The sequence below is a fragment of the Polistes fuscatus genome, unplaced genomic scaffold (assembly GCF_010416935.1).
Source record: "Polistes fuscatus isolate 324 unplaced genomic scaffold, CU_Pfus_HIC Scaffold26, whole genome shotgun sequence".
Classification (NCBI taxonomy): domain Eukaryota; kingdom Metazoa; phylum Arthropoda; class Insecta; order Hymenoptera; family Vespidae; genus Polistes; species Polistes fuscatus.
In genome coordinates, this window is record NW_025113103.1 from 1,720,871 (window position 1) to 1,743,042 (window position 22,172).

The 22,172-nt window shown below is 39.4% G+C and overlaps 1 protein-coding gene across 3 annotated transcripts in view; it reads right to left on the reverse strand.

Annotated features, from left to right (window-relative positions):
• The window catches only part of LOC122518821 (serine/threonine-protein phosphatase 4 regulatory subunit 1-like), a 129,761-nt gene extending 107,647 nt beyond the window's left edge, over positions 1-22,114 (reverse strand). For 2 of the 3 annotated variants that reach the window (XM_043637936.1, XM_043637935.1), the window contains exons 1-2: positions 22,060-22,114; positions 21,931-21,975 (exon numbers count right to left, since the gene is read on the reverse strand). In XM_043637936.1, coding sequence (XP_043493871.1) covers positions 21,931-21,975; positions 22,060-22,099 — 85 coding nt within the window. In that variant the 5' untranslated portion in view covers positions 22,100-22,114. Of the gene's footprint in view, positions 1-4,771; positions 4,799-21,930; positions 21,976-22,059 lie in introns of those variants that run through there. The other variant, XM_043637938.1, reaches the window with a different exon arrangement.
• Positions 22,115-22,172: the final 58 nt, after the last annotated feature.

The following is a 22,172-nucleotide window of genomic DNA, read 5'->3' on the forward strand; positions in this document are numbered from 1 at the left end:
TGTTCCTGTCCCCTCAACCTCTTTGGTAGCAGTAATTAAAGCGGCGTATCAACGTACGAGTAGAGGAGGAGGTCCAGGGGAAAAACGCACGAGAGGACTTTGTCGAACGAGGGAAAACGAGAGGGTAAGAGAGGGAGATAAATAAAGAGAGAAAAAGAGAGAAAGAGAGAGAGAGAAAGCTTAGCAATTATGTTTGCAATTTAAAAGAAACGAAGCGGTAGGAGGACACCATTCCTCGTCGCGTGCCGGTGCTATAATAATGAAGTTTTCTTTTTTTTTCTCTCCTTTCCTTTCCTTTCCTTTCCTTTTTTTCCCCTTTTTTTTTTCCTTTCGTTACCTACTTGCCAGTACAATGAGTGTCCTACTTTGAGATTAATTTCGTCGAGATGAAAAATGAGAGAAGAATCGTCCAAAACTACGTCGTAACTTTAACGCAAATGAGGTGAGGGGTTTACGAAAAAAAGGTCATTACCAACACAGTTACGTTTTCTTTCGAGGTGTCTGTCTTTTCTTTTTGAAGTTATACTTCTTTTGGCGCGTTGGGGAAAATGTAATGGGGAGTGGATTTTGTTCCGAGCGTCTGGAAAAACGACACCATGAAGTTTGTCGCGGTATTTACGACGCGCGGCAAAGCGATTTCAAGTATACGGCATGAAGTTGTCTTCTTTTCTTCTTCCCCCCCTTTTTTTCTCAAGCGGGTCACCAATCCAAATACTAATCGTACGCAGCGCCGCTTTACTTAAATGATCGAAGCGAGAACTAATGCTGTAACCGCGCCATGATTGTTGACGCGTGAAGTTATTCGATATATCTCTTTTATATTTAGTGTGAACTGATATCTATATTATGATATTTTATTATTCTTTCTAATATGTATAATATATCGATAATAAATTTAAATTAATAATAATAATAAATTTTTGTTTGTTAAGTTATTTATGAGGTTATTGAGGTTATGTTCGTTTTGGTACGGCAAAGAAGTATAACTTCTTACGTGCGTACATAAGTACACACACCAGTTTTTTTCTTTTTTTTCCCATTTTTGCGCTTTTTAAATAAAAGAGAAAGATTAACGCATCGTCGTCCAACCCTCGCGAGTATTTTTTTTCTTTTTCGTTCAAAGAATGGTATAAAAAAAAGAAAAAAAGGGTTCTTGGTATCTTTCGAAGACTGATTTTCTACGTACGATTGAAATTTTCCAAGAATTTCATTCGCTAGTCAGACCACATTATCTAACCACGATCAATGATAAATCAAATCTAGTTGTTAGAAATATATATAATGAAATTATTGATCATATTTTCTAAGTAACATTCTACAACCGTTATGACGTTGCGATGACGTTTATTGGTGTATACATACGTAACAACAACCAACGAGAGATCGAGCTTAATAATAACGGGTTCAACAACAATGGACAGTACTAACGAGAGAAACTTTTTGTTCGAGGAAAAAAAAAGTTTAGTTTTTTAACCGTCTCTACAACTACCTTTTCCCTATTTCCTCGTTTTTTCTTTCTCTTCTATTCCTTTCCTTTCCATTCCACTACCATCGTCACCCTACCCCCCCCTCTCTGTCTTTTTACTCCGAGTCTTGGATTCTTATAGTTCGTTCATGACGATGCAAAGCGAGAAGTCGATAAAAAAGTAAAAAAAAAAGAAAAGAAAAGAAGTGGTTACTAAATCATAAGTACGTCAAGTTAACTCAGGTAAAAATTGATAGAAAGTGTATACCACATAGTATGCAAAGACTATAAACCAAAGTTAAATTCGCATATTGCGATCGTTCACGCACGGATTACGACCCGATACGTCGCTGAACTTTCGAGTATGCCATTTACCATCTATAATTTAACTGGTATGCAACATTATTATATACATAAGCAGACTATACACACCGTTCCTTGTCTATACCATGAAAGAGAAGAATTTTGTAAGCTTCGTATACCATAAGTGCATAGATATACTTCTTACTTCTTAGGGTTGTTTCATAGAAAAAGGTATGATACTGGAACGAAAGTGATAGACAAAGAAAATACGCGAGTCATTTACCGATTCAATAAACTTTATATCTCTCTCTTTAACCCACAACAAAATTGATTTGCTCTAAGTAATATTTATAACTAACCGAGATGTTATTTTCGTTCTTTAACCGGGGCATCCGTCAAATCGAATCCATCCATTTAAGACACACACACATGCACACACAGAGACACAAATGCTTGGTAAATGCGTTCAATGAAAAAGTAGATAATTCGTTTCCCCGTTTGGTACGAGAATACATTTACTATATATGTAGGTATATATATTTTTAAACGAGAGAAAAAGAGAGAGAGTTAGTCTGTTTCTCGGGCAAACAAGGGTAGGGGGGTGGTGATGGTGTTATCGACGGTGATCGAAATAATGAAACGAGTGAACGAGAACGAATAAAAAAAAATCAGAAAAATAGATGCGGACTAAGGAGATCAGACTAAGGATAAGTCTGACGTCTAGCGTTCGTTCGAATTTAATCGGCACGATTTAAACGCTCTACCTCGACGATACAGGAATAACCATAACCCTGCCGACGACTACTACCACTACCACTGCTACCATCACCATCAACTCGTTTATATGTGTGCTAGTAGCTGTAATTATGCTAGAATAGAATATAACTTTAGAATTGTAACACGCGGTCTTTATTCCTTCCCCATGGCGAATAATCATCGAAGAAGAAGAAGAAGAAGAACTAAGATAAACACAACGACCAAGCAAAATACTCTAGGTTGCTGTAAAACAACGTACGCAGCAGCAACAGCAACTGTACCAAGTTAAATCCTAGAAATTTCCGTTCTTCTTCTTCTTCATCTTCTTCTTTGAATTTTCCTCGATTGATTTACGAGCAACGGTTGTTAACGTGACTCTACGTTTACCTACCGAAACGTACATTATTTTTTTTATTAGCTCTGACACGTATTAATCCTTCGATTCGTATCCACCAATTCTCCTCCTAGCTCATCTCGTGTGTGTTTTTTCTTACGAATATTTCAATATTAATTAAAATTATTCAATATTAATTAAATATAAAAATATATTTAATTAAATATGAAATAAAATATTAAATATAATATAAATATGTAGGATTCGTGAAAAAATTGACTGGACCGGGACTCGAACCCGGATTTTCCGTTTTCCGGGCGACTGACTGCTCTTTAACCAATTGAGCTATCCAGGGCCCACCGTCCAATCTCCTCACGAACGCCTACTTAAGTGTTTGGCTTGGAGGTGCTCGCATCCCACAAATATATTATTCAATATTAATTAAATATAATTAATTAATATTCATTAATTAATATTTCATAATAATTCAACGATAAATATCAATATCCTTATATCCTTGTAAGAAAAATTATTCTAACTTCTTCGTATAAAAATCAATAATTATTTAATCTTATTTCTCTCCAACATTTGTTTATTATTTTTTATCGATGATCATTCGATCCGAGAGCTGTGTCCACCAAAGATTTCACAGGCTCTTGCTTTTCTTTTACAAGTAAAAAATGCGAATGGTAAAAAGCAAAGGATAACTTTGCAGAACACGAACCTATACAAGTATATCTATCTATATATATGAGTACACACACACACAGTTAGGAATGAACGCGTGGGGTAGAAGAATTTCTGCGTAGGAACGTGACTCCCCTCTTCTCGTCTCTCCTCTTCTCTTCGACGATCCTTCGACCCTTCGGCCACCACCCACGCCTAAACCTTGGCGCGGACGACAGGACGAAGGACGAAAGAAAAGGAGTCTTGTATAAGGAAGGCGAGATAGATCAATAACAAACCATTATAAGAACTCTCTCTCTTACTCTCTCTCTCTCTCTCTCTCTCTCTCTCTCTCTTTAATAAAGAACCTGCCTAGAGAAAATATCTTCTTCGTAATTTTTACTACTACAAAAATAAAGATAAACGAGAATAAATAAAGACGAGTAAGAAGAAAAATGAGAACATGTGTGTGTGCGTGTGTGAACAAAATGAGACACATGTGTGTGTTGGAAGAGGAGAATGAAGAAATAGAAATCGATAGAAACATCGGAAATTTTTGGTTTCTTTCGGAAAACCCAGTTTCTACGATACGATATAGACACCACGCGGTCCTCCTCTCACATACATAGAAAAGATACGTGCACACACACACACATACACATGACCGATCGTTAAGCCCCCCAACCCTTTTCTTGTTCCCGCTATCGAGCTTCGCAACGGTATTTTCTCTTGCCCTCATCCCTCGCGAACAACCCCTCCTCTTTTGCCTCTCTTCTATTTCTCTGATCCCTTCTCTCGTTCTTTCTCACCCACACCCAACCCCCTCCCCCCGAACCTCCTCTTCCTCCTCATCCTCCTCCTTTTCCTAGTACATCTTGCCCTCGAGGCAGTTTCATTAGCCGAGACGAGAACATTTGTTTCTGTCGATGTTTCGTGGTGTTTCGTAGCCTCCACCTCCACCTCCTCCTCCTCCTGCTCACCTTTCTTGTCCCGTTTTCACGCCTTTTCGTTCGATCCGTAAGAAACTTTCGAGGAAAATTTAGGCACACGACGAGTTTATCTTAATTTTCTATATTTTCTTATTCTTTTCGTAACTTTATTATTATTTTTATAATTCTATCAAATGTAATCGTAAACGAGATAATTTAAAAATGAAAAAATCAAGAAACAACGTCGTTAGGTTTGAAAAGAAACGAATTTCACGAAAAAGCTCGATTAGGTCGATTAAATCGAACCATCGAACTCACCTAAGAAAACCAGCTAGCAAAACTCTGCTTCGACAGTTCCTCCTCCTCCTCCTCCTCCTCCTCCTCCTCCTCCTTCCATTGACGTATCCATCCATCTTGAGTAGTTGATACTCTCACAACAACATGCTCACGCCGGTATATCGGAGGGAATAATAACTCGAGCACTCTCACGCACACCACCGTCGTTGTCGTTGTAGAATTCTCGATATTCACCACTGACATCGTAAAACAATATTCTAAGATATCACGATAGGGTTGGGTTATATCTCGTACGATTGATCGAGACACCTCCTTTCAACAACGAACAATGACGATCATCTTCGCGGATACATTTTCTATGGGTCACCGTTTATATATATATACGTTGTTCACCATGAACAACGATATTAGCTACTACCAAAGCAACTTTATATCCCAACATCCTATATATTCGCGTATGTGAGATCGTCTGAGATTTACGAGACGGTTAACTGCCTCCAAGCGAGGAATTTCGACGTCAAGAACGGCGCTCGGCTCCACTTCTTCTTCTTCTTCTTCTTCTTCTTCTTCTTCTTCTTCTTCATCTTCATCTTGTTCTTCTGTCTGATGAAATTCTCCATTTTCCGAGATCCTTCAACGCATTTAACGTTTCCACTTAAAATTGTTCTATCGATGAAATCAAAATCATCTCATCCCTCTGCCCTCTTCACCCCACCCCACCCCATTGTCATCATAATCGTAATCGGTGAAGAGAAAAGAAAAAAATCATATAGTTTATTTTTTTCATTAATAGTAGAGGGATCGATCAATTCGAGAAACAATAAGCAATAATTTATTTCGACTGTCCATGTGGTTTTTTCGTCGAACAGGGTAACAACAGCGATGAACCATCCATCAGAGAAATCCATGTCTGACCAACGTGGCACGTTTCCACTTGTCCACCGGCGTGGCTCTCACTACTTCCACCCACACGATATGGGAAACAACTTGGAAAGGTGATCGTTCATCTCTCGAGAAAATAATACGAGTCGCGAAGAAATCATCCAGATAAATAGACAATAATAATAATAATAATAATAATAATAATAATGATGAGAGAATATGAGGAAATATGAGGAAGAGAAACGCCCGTATCCGTGCGTGAAACGTTTCGCGAGGTCGTCGAGCACTGACTCTCCTCGATTGTCCGGTCGAGCGATCGAAAAAGGAAGAGAAGAGGAGGGAGGAAAGAGAAAGAGAGAAAGATAGAGAAGAGGTAGGAGTGAACGGGGGGTGGTTGGATGGTTGGGTGGGTGGGTGGTAGGGAGAGACAGAGATAGATAGAAAGAGAGAGAGAGAGAGGTGTCTTTCTAGTACGATGACGATTCGTCGCGAACTATAAATCCGTTTTCAACGTGGCGGTGGTCTGACGTCGTAAAGGGACGTATTCGTCGGGTGTACCACCGTTGTTCACCGGTCGTCGTCGTCGTCTCTTACAGGGTCCTCTACACCGTAGGCACGATTGGTCTGAAGCACTGCTGCACCCTCCTATCCACCACCTTCTTTATCTCTCTTTCTCTCTCTCTCTGGTGGAAGCCTTCGGCGTCGGCGTCGACGTCGACGTCGGCGTCGACTTCAGCCGGCGGGGGGCACCACCGAGCGGGCATCACCACCACCACCACCACCACCACCACCACCATCACCACCACCATTACCGACGCCGACGCCGACGCCGACGCCCGCACGACACCGATCGATAGTCACAGCAGTCGACGACGCCGCGAGAGGACGACGACGTCCGACCGCGACGTCCAAACTCCTCCTAACTTTCGATTATCCTTCCTACCCACTCTTCTCTCTCTCTCTCTCTAGCTCCCTACTCGCCTACGCTCGCCTAATATACTTTTATACGGGGTTATAGTACTACCTATCTCGAGTGAAGTTACTCGTTATCCAAATTTAATGCAAGAGGAATGTTGTTTCTATTTATCTATTGCATTATATATTTTACTATATATATTTTACATTATATATTTTATTATTATTATTTTGTTATTACATTTATATTTATACATTATATATTTTATCTAAATTTATATTGCATATGTACCATATAACAAATATAAAAGTTAAATTTTGTATAATAAAAATCACGCGGTTTAGGGGTGGGGGTGGGGAGGGGGGTAGGTAATTCATATATCCAAATTTATATTGTATATATGTACTATATAACAAATATAAAAGTGAAATTTTGTATAATAATTTTGTATAATAAAAATCACGCGGTTTAGGGTCTGAGGGAGGGGGGTAGGTAATTCATATATCCAAATTTATATTGTATATATGTACTATATAACAAATATAAAAGTGAAATTTTGTATAATAATTTTGTATAATAAAAATCACGCGGTTTAGGGTCTGAGGGAGGGGGTAGGTAATTCATATATCCAAATTTATATTGTATATATGTACTATATAACAAATATAAAAGTGAAATTTTGTATAATAAAAATTTGCAAAATAAAATTTCGTAAAATAAAAATCACGTGGTTTAGGAGCTAGGAGAGGGGAGGTAATTCATAAATCGAATTTCTATCGTTTTTCTTTTTCTTTCTTTCCTTACCACCCATTTTTCATACTTCCTTCTCATCGTATACGCATATACACGTACTAGTAGTATATATATATGTATATATATGTATATATATGTATATATATGTATATATATATATGGTAGCTGTCTAGCTCGAAAATTTCATTAAGACCTCGTTGAGAAGTAGCACGCTTGCGAAGAATTCGTAAAACGTTATATACTGCTCCTTCTGTTTTCTCTTCTCGTACGTACTCTACCTACCCACCCACCCACCCACCTACCCCCTCTCTCTCTCTCTCTTTTTTACTCTAAGCCGAGGTACATACACGTTGCGCGTAATGTGAATCGGATGAGGAGTTTCACACGAGCATACATGTATATATACACATACATAAATTCATATATAACCGAGTATTTACTATACTCTCTTTTTCTCTCTCGAATATGTAAAAAAAAAAAATACGTACGAAGTTAGAAAGAATAAAAAGCATAGGGAAAAGGTTGTGTAGTAAAAAGAATGGGAATGAGAAACTAGGGAGAAACTAATGAATGTGCATATCCATGTGTGTGTGTGTGTGTGTATGTGTGTTTGTTAAAAAAAATAAAAAGGAAAAAAAGGAAGTAAAAAATGAGAGAAAGAAACTGAGAGACCGATAGATAAGAAAAGTCATCACGGTCACCGTGCACGCTACGCCACTACGCCGTCATTCATTGATTGCATTGTAGCGTGAGGTCTGCCTTCATGAACGTACGTTGCACTACGCTACTGCTAATGTGCGCCGGATGAAAGGAAAAAAAAGTAGGAGAGAGGGGGAGAAAGGGTGAGGGGGTGGGTGGGAGTTTAAAGGGCTTGAGGAAAACGTCAAAAGGGGAAAGTAAGGATAAAAGAAAAGTAGGTTCTCTCTTTTCCTGTTACACTCCTATCTTTCTCCCCCCCACCCCATCACCACCACCACCACCACCCACCCCTTTCTCCTGCTTTTCATTCTGGCTTTGAAACGAAACGAAACGAAACGATACGAGACTCGGTCGAAGATCCAACATAAAAGTACGTTCGCGTTGGTGACACGAACGAGTGAGAGATCACTCGCGACTAAAATCGGGCTTTTCTTTAACGAGAAAAAAAAAAAGAAATATTTCGAGAATGAAGACACGAGTAAAACCTACCCCACCCCAACCCCACCCCTCCCTTCGCGTCTACGAGTAGCTGGTGGATTTCTTTTTCTAGGTCGCAAATGAATCTCACGATGATAGTAAAGATAAATTCAGAATAATATTCTCAGATATGTACGCGTGTTTTAACATTTATTTCGGTGAACACCATATATATGGGAAAAAACTCGAAAGATTCGTAACGAAACGATTTTTCCAAGACTCCTATGACGTTATAATAAGTAACCACCCATCGAAGAAGTAAAAAAAAAAAACAATTTTTATCAATGTGCACATATTTACCATCGATACGTTCAACGAGGTGTGCGATAAATACTCATGGAACTCTCCTATAAAGTATCGAATTCTAGTTCGAACGTTGAATATATCATCACATCTTTCATAGATATTTTGATTTTATCGTCAACTTTGTCAATTTTTATAATCTACGTTGTTTAAGAGTTTTATGAAATAAAAAAAAACTGGTGTGTGTACTTCTTTGCCGTACCAAAACGAACATAACCTCAATATCCTCAAGAATAACTTCAAAAAATAACTTCAAAGAAAAAAAATAACTTAAAAAAAAAAAATAATATTATATATATATAAGAAAGAATAAACTAGTGTGTACTTATGTACGCACGTAAGAAGTTATACTTCTTTGCTGTATCAAAACGAACATAACCTCAATATCCTCGAAAATAACTTCAAAAAAATAACTTCAAAAAAAAGAAAATAATAATAATATATATAAGAAAGAATAAAAAAATATAAAAATATGACCTGTGATGTGAAAAATATGAAAAATGCGACCGGCTTGAGAAAAAAAAAAGAGGAAGAAAGAAGAGAAGAAGACAACTTCATGCCGTAAATTTGAAATCGTTTTGCCGCGCATCGTAAATATCGACAAACTTCATGGTGTCATTTTTAAAGACGCTCAGAACAAAATTATTCCCCGTTACATTTTCCCCAACGCGCCAAAAGAAGTATAACTTCAAAAAAAGAAAGAATGACAAGAAACGAAGGGAAATATAGGAGGAAGAGGAAAAAAGAGAGAATGTGACAAGGGAATGTGAAAGAGGGAGAGAAAAAGAGAGAAAAAAAGACGTAGATTATAGCGTAACGTAAAAATGAGTGTCGAAAGGGAAAAAGTGTAAGATAAGTCATCATGGTCAACGTGCGGCGCCACGTCACGCCACGTATTCCGTCATTCATTGATTGTATCATAGCGTAACGAGCGTACTCAGCGCGGGAGTAACGTGCACGTAAGCTCACGTGGTCGTTTCAAAGCGAGAAAACTATGGTGTAAAGAAAAAAAAAAAAAAAAAAAAGAGAGACACGACTAAGTGTACAAACTTAGGGTGGGGATATATTATACTTTCCGTGCAACAAGATAACTATCGTTTTACATATCATTATATACATATATATTTGTGTGTGTGTGTGAATATATTCGCATACTTGCTAAGAAAATTCATCAAATTGAATCAAATAAATTATATGAAAATTGTTTAAAAAAAAGTATATAAATTTCTATTTGAAATTTGGGTTACTCTATTGAATTATTATTTTTTTATAACGCGATATCGTTCGTATTAATATTCGATGAAAATTATGAATTAAGAAAAAAATTGCAATTGAATATGAAAATATTTGTAGTAACCTTTTTCGTATATAATTATTTCCAGGAGCGTGAGTCTTAAAGCATTTTGACTGGGCCACCGCCCATCGCAGAAATGTGATTCGTTCAGGTCTGGCCAGTGTAATTCCTTAATCCCATAATGAAATACAAACGTGTGCTCGAGCTATTATGCGGGCCAAACGACCGAAGTAATAATGTCTAGGGGAAAAATGGATGGACTAACAACCCGTACGAAATATCGCATTCAAATATTAAGTTCTTTTATTCGAAGATTTAAAAGGAATCGGTGGTTCGTTCGCGAAACGAACGGATTGAAGTATCTTGAACGTTTCTTCGAATCTTCTATCTCGCTATCTAAATGTTCTTACCGATCGTTATCGTTTCTCACGAAATTCCCCTAGATTTGGTGCTTTTCTGTATAGATAAAGATTAGATAGGTGGAAACTAATCGATGTTTCATTAACCGCACGCGATATACACGCACACACGCTTTGAACAAAATCCGATTTCATAAGACAGTAATATGTATGGGGGTCATGGCATGGCATTGTCGCGTGTTCGCGTTCCTCTGAAAACGCCCATAGATCTTATTCCTTTGCACACACATCGAGGAGATGCTTCTTCTTCTTCTTCTTATTCTCATCTCTTACCACCGGCCACCCACCCACCACCCATTCCATTCGATCGACAAAAATTCTCTACATTCCTTTCATTCTACAGGATTTTCCGTAACAATTTATATCGTAGGATACTCGAATAAAAGACCAATGTGTAGGAAAAGTTCAGAAGCGAGACAAAACGCCACTTCTTGCTTGAATGGAAGAGGAACGTGAGCGGCACTAGCTCGAAGTACATCGACAGAAAATGGCAAAGTAGGAAAGAAACAGCAAAAAAGAAAGAAAAGAGAGAGAGAGAGAGAAAGAAATAAAAAAAGAAAAAGAAAAGGGACAAAATCGGAATCCAGCATCGACGTTATGTTGATCTTCGAGCTTACGTTTATAGAAAGGGGGAAAAGTGGGGGGGACACATACAACAGGTTACGAATAAACTTTTTCGTATTTTCGTATAGTGTTATAAAATAAATAAAAAGAAATAAAGAGAGAGTGAGATGAAAATATAAAAAAAAGAAATATAAGAAAGATACAATACGACAAAAGAATGGCGAGATAGGAGAGAATCGAGCATGGTCTAATTAAGAGACGTAGGTTTATTAAGCTCCAGGTTTAAAATAGAATACGACACACTGTTGAGGAATGTAAGGGCAGGCCCCGTTTTTATTGTCAGTCGACGAGCGCCCTAAGATTAACTCAAACGAACTTTTCTGTTACTTTAAACCTTACAAAGAGAGAGAGAGAGAGAGAAGTAATTCGTGAACACGAATTACGAGTGATGATTTCGAATTGTATTTGCTTCGTACGAATTATCTTTCCTACAAAATAAAACATTTTCACAATGTTACAGAATAATTGACAAAAATATCTTCGTACTTCTCGTCTTATTATTATCTTCTATCATCTTATTCTTTATCTTGATCTTGTTTCCTGTAGAGCATCAACCAGTTGAAGAAAAATTGGGACGAGGTGCGGATCGATCGTTCTTACCCATCGCGTTATTCGTCTCGTAAAACGTAGACGTAAGAAGAGAGTGGGTAAGAAAAGAGAACCGAAGAAGAAGCTCGAGAACCGATCGATTACCGGTCGTGTGCTGAATTTAGGTTAAAACTGAAGGACCACGAGAGAGAAAAAGGGCCGCCAAAGGGAAGGAAAAAGAAACTCGTGATAAAAACGGCGCGACCCGAGCGAGAGAAAGCAAAAGAGAAACGAGATGACAAGGGGATGGGAGTGGGGTGGGGGTAAATCAAACAAAGATATTCTTACGAATCGTTTCTATTATTTAAGGGAACGAACGTATATACACTAATACACTCTCGTTTCTTTATAAATGATACGATACTTTAGTATAAGGTCGAAGATCACAGTTAAAAATGCAATCTACTCGTAAAAGTACACCTCGCGAGAATGGTATTCGACATAGAAATGCAACCTATTTTTAGATGCATCGATTAGAAGAAATATATAGAAAGAATAATGATGGGGTAAACTAGAAACGATTATGGAAACCAATGAGATTTCGAGAGAGAAGACACATTTAACTAGGATGATTGGTCTGGTCTTTGCGAGACACGATAAGAAAGAGGGAAGATGAAGATGAAGTTGAAGATGAAGTTGAAGATGAAGATGAAAAAGCGAGGGAAAAGAGAAAGACGAGTATCAACGTGGAAGATGCCACGAGACACCGCGAGGAGTTAGGATTAAATATAACCGTAGCTCGGGCTATTTATAAAGATTAACTTGTTGGCGAGATAACGAAGGAAGAAGAAGAAGAAGAAGAAGATGGGAGACAACGGCGCTAAATTGTCGCAACAATTGCGCGAGAACCGCCGGATTCCGGGGACGAAATTCTTCGTGCCACATCGAGCTTCGACCTCGTTTCGCCTAGACGCCAATAATGAGAAAGAGAGAGAAAGAAAGAGAGAGAGAGAGAGAGAGAGAGAATAATCGTCGCATTCATGTAACAGAAAAAAAAAAAAACTGGTGTGTGTACTTATGTACGCACGTAAGAAGTTATACTTCTTTGGCGTATCGAAACGAATATAACCTCAAAAATAACTTCAAAAAAATATTAGATTGGAAGTATGAGAACATAAGCAACTAATTATTATTATTTATTTATTTAACAAAAAAAAGAAAGGAAACATATTTTCAATCGGTCTACACTAAATATAAGAGAGATATATCGAAATATTTTATGCGTCAATTGTCATGGCGCGGTTACAGCATTAGTTCTCGTTTCGATCATTTAAGTAAAGCGGCGCTGAGTACGATTAGTATTTGGATGGGTGACCCGCTTGAGAAAAAAAGGGGGGAAGAAGAAAAGAAAGACAACTTCATGCCGTATACTTGAAATCGCTTTCCCGCGCGTCGCAAATACCGCGACAAACTTCATGGTGTCGTTTTTCCAGACGCTCGGAACAAAATGACTCCCCATTACATTTTCCCCAACGCGCCAAAAGAAGTATAACTTCAAAAATCACATGAAATGCAATTGAAATCTTATCGAATAATTGTCTTTTCAAAACTAATACAACAAAATAAATTGTTATTTAAGGGAAAGAATATTCTATTTCGATCGGAAAGATCTTGATAGAAATATAAAAGGATAGACGAATAATGAGAAAAATGATAAGGGATTAGTAAAACAAATAGCAATGCCGGCGCATCGAATGGTGGCCTGGAAAATCGATAAAAAGGGAAGGAGAAGAAGAACGTGGCGTGAGAGCGTCATTAAAAAGCAGTAGTTTCGTAGCTCACGTATTACGAGCAAAGTTCATGCACCTCGAGCGTGCTTTTCCTCGACGAAGAACAAGAAGACGAAGACGAAGAAGAAGAAGAAGACGAAGACGATGGTGGCAGGGGAGACAACAACGAAGCCGACGATGGAACGCCGGCATCATCTGGAATTTTATTTACACACGGCGTTCCACTACCAACGATACTACTACTACTAATACTATCATCACTAACCCATACATATATAGATGCCACACATATATAGACCACACGAATAAATAGTCGTGAGAGAGCAACATCGGCGCGACACGTGCTTAAAAAAAAAGAGAAAAAAAAATAGAAAGAAAAAATGAGGGTAAGAATGTTAGGCTCGTCCATTGAGAAGAAGTCACTTTCCACATTTACACTTACCGCCTAATCGGTTGGGTCGTCGTTTCGAAAAAGGGAATAGGACGAAGAAGAAGAGAAGGGTTGAGGAGAGGATGGAAATGAAAAGGGAAAAGCGGAGAAATACAATAGAAATGAAATGTAAGTGTGGAAGAGAGTGAAGGAAACCGAAAAAGAATAAAATACAATGCGTTACGACATCCTTTCCTCGTTATCTCATCCCAACCGAAAGGCACCTGATAAGGTACGCAGCTGTGAGCCCTTCTGACACACGATGCCACTTTTCTCGGTTGCATTCACGAGTGGGATCCTCGATTCCATTGCGGATATGATTAATGACGTTATCGTACTACTTTTGCTTGAAAAATAAACCACCCCCACCACCACCACCTTCCCTTTTTATCATCGATTAGCGTTATCGATTCGGAATTTACTCGTCGCACGTTTCTCTTACATTTTCAATACTAAAATCTTATAACTCGTAAATTTTTCTCTCTCTCTTTAACTCATTATTCGTTCATACAGATTACGTAGCTCTTTATTTTGTTTTGCTTCAATTTTTCGTCTAATTCTCGCCCAACTCGAATCATCCCTGACGATTTATCATTGCGATGCTCGTGCAAAGACCTCGGCTATTCTTTCTCTATCCTTCGAAATGTCTTCCTTGTTACTCGCGAAATCCGAATCGTCGTTCTTAAGTGCAGCGAACCGTGTGAAAGAGTTAGAAGAGGAAAGAAATCGGCAAGGAAGAAGAAGAAGAAGAAGAAGAAGAAGAATAGAAAAGGGAAACCGTGTACTTCTTTAAACGGCCAAACGGTTTGCCCTCGACGATCGTTTGTTAAACTTTTTCGACGTCTACGAGATTACTCTTTTTCGTAAATTTATTCCTTCGGTTAATAGCTCTCCCCCCCAACCCACCCTCTCGTCCCCATGTTTGCCCAACCGAACGAAACCTCTCATCTACAGATCTATCTCTTTATCTTTGGAAAGTAAGATTTTCCGTTTGTAACGAAACAACCATTACAAGTACTTCCGGTAAAGAAAAAAAAAAAAACAAAATGAAACTTCGATCGATCTTCTTTATTAACGGGAACTCACATTTCTCCCTTTAATCCTCTCCCTAATTATCTTTTTTATTTTTTCCCTTTCCTTCATCCAACAGTCAAGGTCGCACAGAACGAGAGGAGGGTTGGTTGGTTGGTAAGCCCGGTGAAAAATAGAGGAGGAGGAGGAGGAGGAGGAGGAGGACTAAACGCGAGTCGACGTTTCTTCGAGATTTTTGAGACCCGAGCGTTTTTATTCGAATAAAAGCCAGTGGCGTGCTTTGATCTCTGGGTCCTTTGAAGGGTCGTTGAATCGACTCGAAGCTGCTGCTGCTGCTGCTGCTGTTGGGGCGCCAAGCGACGCGTTAGTTTTACGTTGCTTGTCCCACTGCCCTTATACGCGCGTACCAAAATTAGCTAGATTGTTTTTTTTTCTGTTTCCTTCCTCTTCCTCTTCTGTTTCTTTCTCTCATCATTTCCTCCCTTTTCTATCTAACCCTACCTTCATTCAAAGCAAACGTACGAAGGGTTGCTTTTCGGAGGAACCTCGGCTGAGGAGAATCCGAACGTGGATGATGAAGGGCTGCGTTTTTCCATTTCCGGGCTATCCATTGATCCTCGACAACCTTCTAACGAGATCAAAACTTTTCCTGTCGCGATAAAATACCGGAAAGAGTCAGTTTGACGATTAGAATCGATTGTGTTTGCGTTAAGGGAATGTCGATGATACAGGTAAAGTGTGTCATTTTATTTTTTATTTTTACACGGTTGGCGTACAACGAGAAAAATTACGTTACGTCAGATCGAACCAACTAAAAACGAATAAATCGAACGACGAAAATTTCAGAGAGAGAGAAAATAATTGAAAAAATAAGCAAAATTTCGACCCATGTACGTAAAAGTGTCTACGAATTTCTTAAAAAAGAAAAAAAAGATTACAATAATCGAGAATGTTAATAAAAAATATTTATGTTACCTTATAGTTTGGTTTTTGTTTTTTCTTCATTAATTTTTTAGACTCGAATTTTGATTTTAATCAAATAAACACACACACGCACACGTGAGATCGATTAACGTTCGAATGATTATTTCGAGAATAAGACGACTATAGACGAATCTTTCATAGTTCAATCATTCCTTTTCCCACGTTCCCGATAAGAAAGATTATACGAGATTTGTGACGTCAAAGAGCGACGCTGTCATTGGTCGAGAATATAAGAATATTTGTCTTTCTGGAACTCTACGCTCCTGTAATTAGTCGCGATCGATCAGATAAAATAAAATCAAATCAAATAAAATAAAGAGAGAAAGAGAAATTGAAAGTAAGAGAAAGAAAAAGGGGGAGGAACAGAGAATAGAAGAAAGGAGAGTGCCGTTTGACTCGTCATTGTGTGTGGTGCTGGAAAAAGAGTTGGGTAAAGAAACAGAAAAAGAAAATGAAAGAAAGAAAGAAAGAACGAATGAACGAAGGAAAAAAGCGAGTTGAAGGGAAAGAGAGTAAGAGTAAGAGTAAGAGAAAGAGAGAGAGAGAGAGAGAGAGAAAGAGAGTAAGAGAGAAAGAAAAAAGAGTTAAAGCTGGAGAAAGAGAAAGAAGAGGTAGAAGAGGAGGTATAAGAGGAGGAGGAGGATGGGGGAGGAGGAAGAGGGGGGGGCATAGTTCGCGCTCGTTGCTCCTTGCTCGTTAGTCACGGCCTCGTCTTTATGAATGGGTTCGTTCGTGGCTTACGAGGAATCGTACTATCTCTACTACAACCATTCTCCTGGTCTCTCTCTTTCTGCAACAGGGTGTCAGCCGTCCTCTTCCACGCCTACTCCGCCTCTTGCTCTTTCTCCTCCTCAAGGGAGTCGCTCGAAACCCCTTACACAGAGTGAAAGAGAGAGAGAGAGAGGAAGAGAGAGAGTCACCCGACAATGGAAGGAAGGCGGTCGCGAATCGATCGTCTACCTCGTCGCCGGCGCCGACTACGCGCGGAAACGTATTCCACCAAAAGGACCAAGAAACATATACATACATATATATATACATGGAGAATAAGGGATGAAATAGAAAAGGAAAGAATGAATTCGAGAAAAAATTAGGTAAATTTGAACGAGTAAGAAGTGTCTTCTCAGTCAACTTCTTCTTCGTCGTGCTACTTGTTAACCGAGATCAAATAGAACAACAAAAAATGATAAAAATGGAGGAGGAGAAGGAGGAGGAGGAGGAAGGAACGGGCGAGATAGTAAAACGAACGATGATAATGAAATAACGGATGGAGATTTGAAAAATTCATTGGTCTTCCTCGAATCGTTACGAAGAATAGAAAGAGAGAAAAAGAGAGCGAGCGAGTGAGTGAGTGAGAAGAAATAGAAGCGCCGAAATATTGTGAGAGAGTATCGCGCGTAGGGCGCGGCTGATTCTCGTCTCTTCGGCAGGGAGGAGAGGACGCAAAGGAAGGAGACGAAAGACGTAAGGAAGTGGAATAGGAGATGGTAGAAAAAGGAGGACGAACGGGAGGAGAACGAGGAGGTAGAAGCAGCAGCAGCACCACCACCAGGAGGACGACGACGAGGAGGAGGAGGAGGAGGAGGAGGAAGAGGTGAAGAGAGGAGAGAAAAGAGGAGGCGTTTATCATTCGTATCGCAGCCCTACTTTGGACCGCGCAGCCTTTTGCGCAGCCTTTTGCCTCTTAGGAGGTCTGCTCGTTCTCCGTAACTAGAAGAGCGAGAACGAATGGGAAAGAGGAGGTGCAGAGGGAAAGAGGGAAGGAGGTGCAGGGGGAGGGAGGGAGGGAGGGAGCCGTCGGTCGCGGGGCAAGACGAGAGGGGAGGGCTGGATGGTATTCGAGGAATGTCATGTAATAATCGGGCGGCCATTTGAGCGTCCGTTTTGACGATAGGCGGCGCCACTAGTCGACTCGCTCGCTCGCAACTCGCATACTCGCACTCGCGCGCGCGCGCGCGCGCGCGAACGCGCTCCAAGGAGCCTGCGAAGGGATAGAAAGGGATAGAAAGGGAGAGGAACGAAGAGAAAGAGAGAAAAGCAATGGCTAAGCCTCGTGGCAACGATCGCCGACGATGAACCCCTCTTGACGGCTCCTCTCCTCCTCCCTCTTCAACCCCATTCCCTCCCCCTAGACCCCCTCCTCATCATCCGAGCGTGGGCCATCGATTATGCGCCGCGAAATTAAGCGCGATAACTTTTCGACGACGAGAAGGGCATTCGTGCTTACTCAAAAAGAAGGTGCGAAAATGTATAGAGATCTTCTTTATTTTTCTTCTTTTTCTTTTTTCTCTTCTTCTTCTTATTCTTCTTATCTTCGGCTCCTATTATATCGTATCCTTTTAACGCGTAAACTCGAAGCTCGAATAAAACATACATACATACGTAGATATATTAGATACGTGGTCGTTTGTAACAAATACCGGAAAAGATCGATATCATATTTACAATACCGTATGCGGGTCACTCGGTCACGAATGCAAGCAAAGTGGTACTTCGGAGAGCGTTAAATTCGTTTAACGAGAACTTACTATGCAAACGGGACATATTTACCTGTTACGATTTTGAGAAAATGAGGGAATTAAGATAAATGTGTGAATGAATTAAGTTATATAATTTAGTTGAATGTAACACGATGGCTGGCTAGCTGGCAGGCAGGCAGGCAGACCGATGCTTAGAAGGACGAAAGGGTGGAAGGAACGGTGGTTTAAAAACAGGGTTGCGGGGTAGGGGAATCGAAGCTTAAAACGGGGCAAGAAGGAGCGAGAGAAAAAAAAAACCGGTATTTTTGCGTCGAGCACCAAGGGGTGCATTTCGTTGCGATTATAAAAGGCAGGGCAACCCCCGGTGTGTCTAGACGACGTGGCCTCCTATCAAAAACAGACCACCGAATTGAAAAGCCCGAAAGGGCAAGGAACTCGTCACAATGCCAAGAAATTAAAGTTTCTCTATATATCCACCTATACTCGTTCCTCGAGCACTCGTTCTTCTTTTTCTCTCGCTCGCTAGCTCGCTCGCTCTTCTTTCCATTTCTACTACTTCTTCTTACTCGTCCACGCTGGAACTTTAGTCCTCTCGATGTTAAACTCGACGTCGTGCGAGGGGCAAGGAATAAAAAGAAGAGATTACCTCGCGCGGAATAGACCAAAGCTCGTACTTCTGCTTTCGAAAACGTTCTCAAGGGTCTTTCTTTACGGATCGGAACAACGTAAGAAATTCTTTTCGATGACGATCGTTCGATAAAAATCCTACGTAGATATTCATGGAATCGTACCGTTTCCCACCGAAATTAAAAACGCTAAACATCGATACTCGAGAAACTGACCCCCGTTGTTAGTTGTCACCGGCAAACCCTGAATAATTTACATAATCGCACCTGATTACCAGTAGTTTGCAGGTTTCCCATATGTATTTCTCGTTGCCTCGCGTCATCGACGTTGTGGTATATCCTTAAAGAATCCCATAAACGTTTTCTTAATACCTCGTTTCATCGAATTGCCGATTTCAACTTGTCCCAAACGCGACGCTCGTACTTCGATCGAAATGCCACGTTTTATCGAGCACATAATTTTTGAAGAATCTCGAGAACACGGTGGTCGAATCAAGACTACCGACAGATTATTAAAGTCTAGACTAATTTGAAATAAATCGTTTGTTCTCGCGAAAGGATGACGAGGTATACGAGGAATCCACGATGATTCGTTTATTAAATGCGAATCATTCATTGACGTTTTAACGGAAGTATGAATCAGAATGGAGTCACCTGCGAAACTTAGAAATAAATCATAGACTATTTTACAGAAGTTTTGAAATTATTTAGTGGACGCGGACTTGGAACGTTGAATAACCATAATTTGCGAGGTCGATTTCTTGGAAGGACCAAGGAGAGAGAAAGAGAATGAATTTACAACAAAATTCTATACCATTCATCTCCCTCGTCAATTCATTAATACGAAACTAATTTACCTTGAAACATTCTCTGAACGACACCCAAAAAAAGAAAAAAAGAAACAAATCTACTATTCGTTATTCATTCTCTTTCTCTTGTTAACATTGACGAGAGATAAAAAGAAATCGCGAGAGATAGTTCGATGACGCCAACGGTATTTCTTTTTTTATTTTTATTTTTTTTTTTGGGTATTCCGTATATACTAATCAAAAATCGAGCGTAATTATTATAAAATCGTTTCGTGTTTTCTCGAATACTTTTCTTTTTTTCTATTTATTACACGCCGTTTAAAAATACGAACAAATCGAAACTGATAAACTACTTTTGAAATGCTAGATAATAAAAGTCTCAGCTACGAGTACGCTTTTTAAGTATTTTTCTCTACGTTTCATTACATTTTTATAAATATACATTGAAAGCTAAAAAAGAGAGACAAAAATTAAATAAAAAAACAAAGAGAAAGGAATTCATCCGACCCACGTAGGGTCCAGCAGTTCGATAAGAACATCCGCGGTTCGAGTGTGATACGTCAGACTATAAAAATCGATTAGAACAAAATGATTAACTAAAATTTATGAGGAAAAATCTGTAATATCGTAACAATCGATAAAACGCAATGTTCTTTATGATAATTACGTTTCTTTGTAATGCGTAAGCTCTCCGAGTCATTGAATCATTCATTCTATAGATGAAAAATCAACGAAATGGTACAATAAAGTTACGATAGATGGCACCAGTAAATAGACGATAGGTTAAGAACCGAGATCAGTCACCCTGGTATATGTATAGGAAAGATCGTGTATTGGCGCCTTCTTTTCTTTGATATTACCCGCAACGTCGCCATTTTCTCAAACAAACTCATATTACTTATTTCTCAAAATGACTAATCTCATTATGCATACAAGTATAATAACAATTGTAATATACATAAACGTAGAAATGTATTGGTATATAAGAATCGAATGAATCATATGTATCAAATACTCCATATTTCCTAACCTGGTAGTTTGTTTTTTCTTCGATATTTCAAAGAAAAATATCGAATAATATGAGTTCCTGATACATACAAAATATTGAAATAAATGAGAATGTCTAATATTACTAGCGTTTTACGATCGTTTCAAGCATTTTTCTACGAAAGCATGATGACGTAACGAATATAACATACTCGTGCCATTGTATACAACGTATTTAAAAGTAACGATTCATGGCATCCACGTTTATAACAGACGATTACTATAGAACATAGAATTACGTACAAAATAGATTGATCAAACGAATTAGCAGGAAGGTAGGTCGTCGTCTTTTGTAGCCGTGCGAGAAAATTCCGTTGATGAAGAAGGTTGAAAATTGTGTAGCTGGGAACGTGTCGAGTCTCTACGTTAATCGAATTTGTATAAAGGCATCCGGAGGCAGAAAGGAATCTGACAAGGCGCGCAACGATGGAGTGGCGACGCAAGTGCCGACCGCGTGCCCTTTTTCTGTTTCCTCCTCTTTTTTTTTCAGGCTTGGCGGTCGAGGTAAACATAAGCGCTGAGTGCATCCAGTGGCGCCCCCTAACCGATAAAACGCCATACAAAATCGTTCTTTCACGCGCGACGAGTAGTTCTCTATGTCTCTTTTTATCTCTCTCTTCCTCGCACGCATACATACAACACCCTGTCTCCTTCTCTTTCTCCCACCCTCTCTCTCTCTCTCTCTCTAACATACTCTTCTGTAACTCTACTTTTCTCTTTTTCGCACGCATGCGAGAATAACGACATGACACACAGGTCTCGGTCGAATGACCAACGACTTTTAATCAAATGAGTTTCATTGTTTCTATTTCTTTGATTTTCTACCTTTTTTTCGGGTGGTTCCCTAACCTCGAAAAATGATGACTTGCGTGCGCGCGAATTTGTTTCTTGCCTACGTAGAACTCTGCCATGCCACGCTACATCACACTTTACGATACGCCACGCGCGCACCGTGCACGCTTCGAATATCATCGGCATGTCTCCGGTGGTGGGGCTATACTGTCCGTGTGCCGAACTCTGACGACCCCTTGCGCTTGCTTTCTCATTACGATCATCGCCCTTACAATTATTATTTCTATTTACTCACCCTTGTCTGAGTCTTCGAGATCTTCTTTTTGCATGTAGGATATATCTGAAACCCACAAAACGGCACAAGTTAAAAGAAAACCCCTCGTGTTTTTTAGCAGCCTCGTCGGATCCACAGTCACTCACTCACCCGCCATGTTGTAACAAACTGCGGCGCACTCTAACGGCATCTCGTGTAATTAACAACGATATCTCGATATTCGATTTTATTCTGACTATCGATAAACTTCGATAACTTTCGAG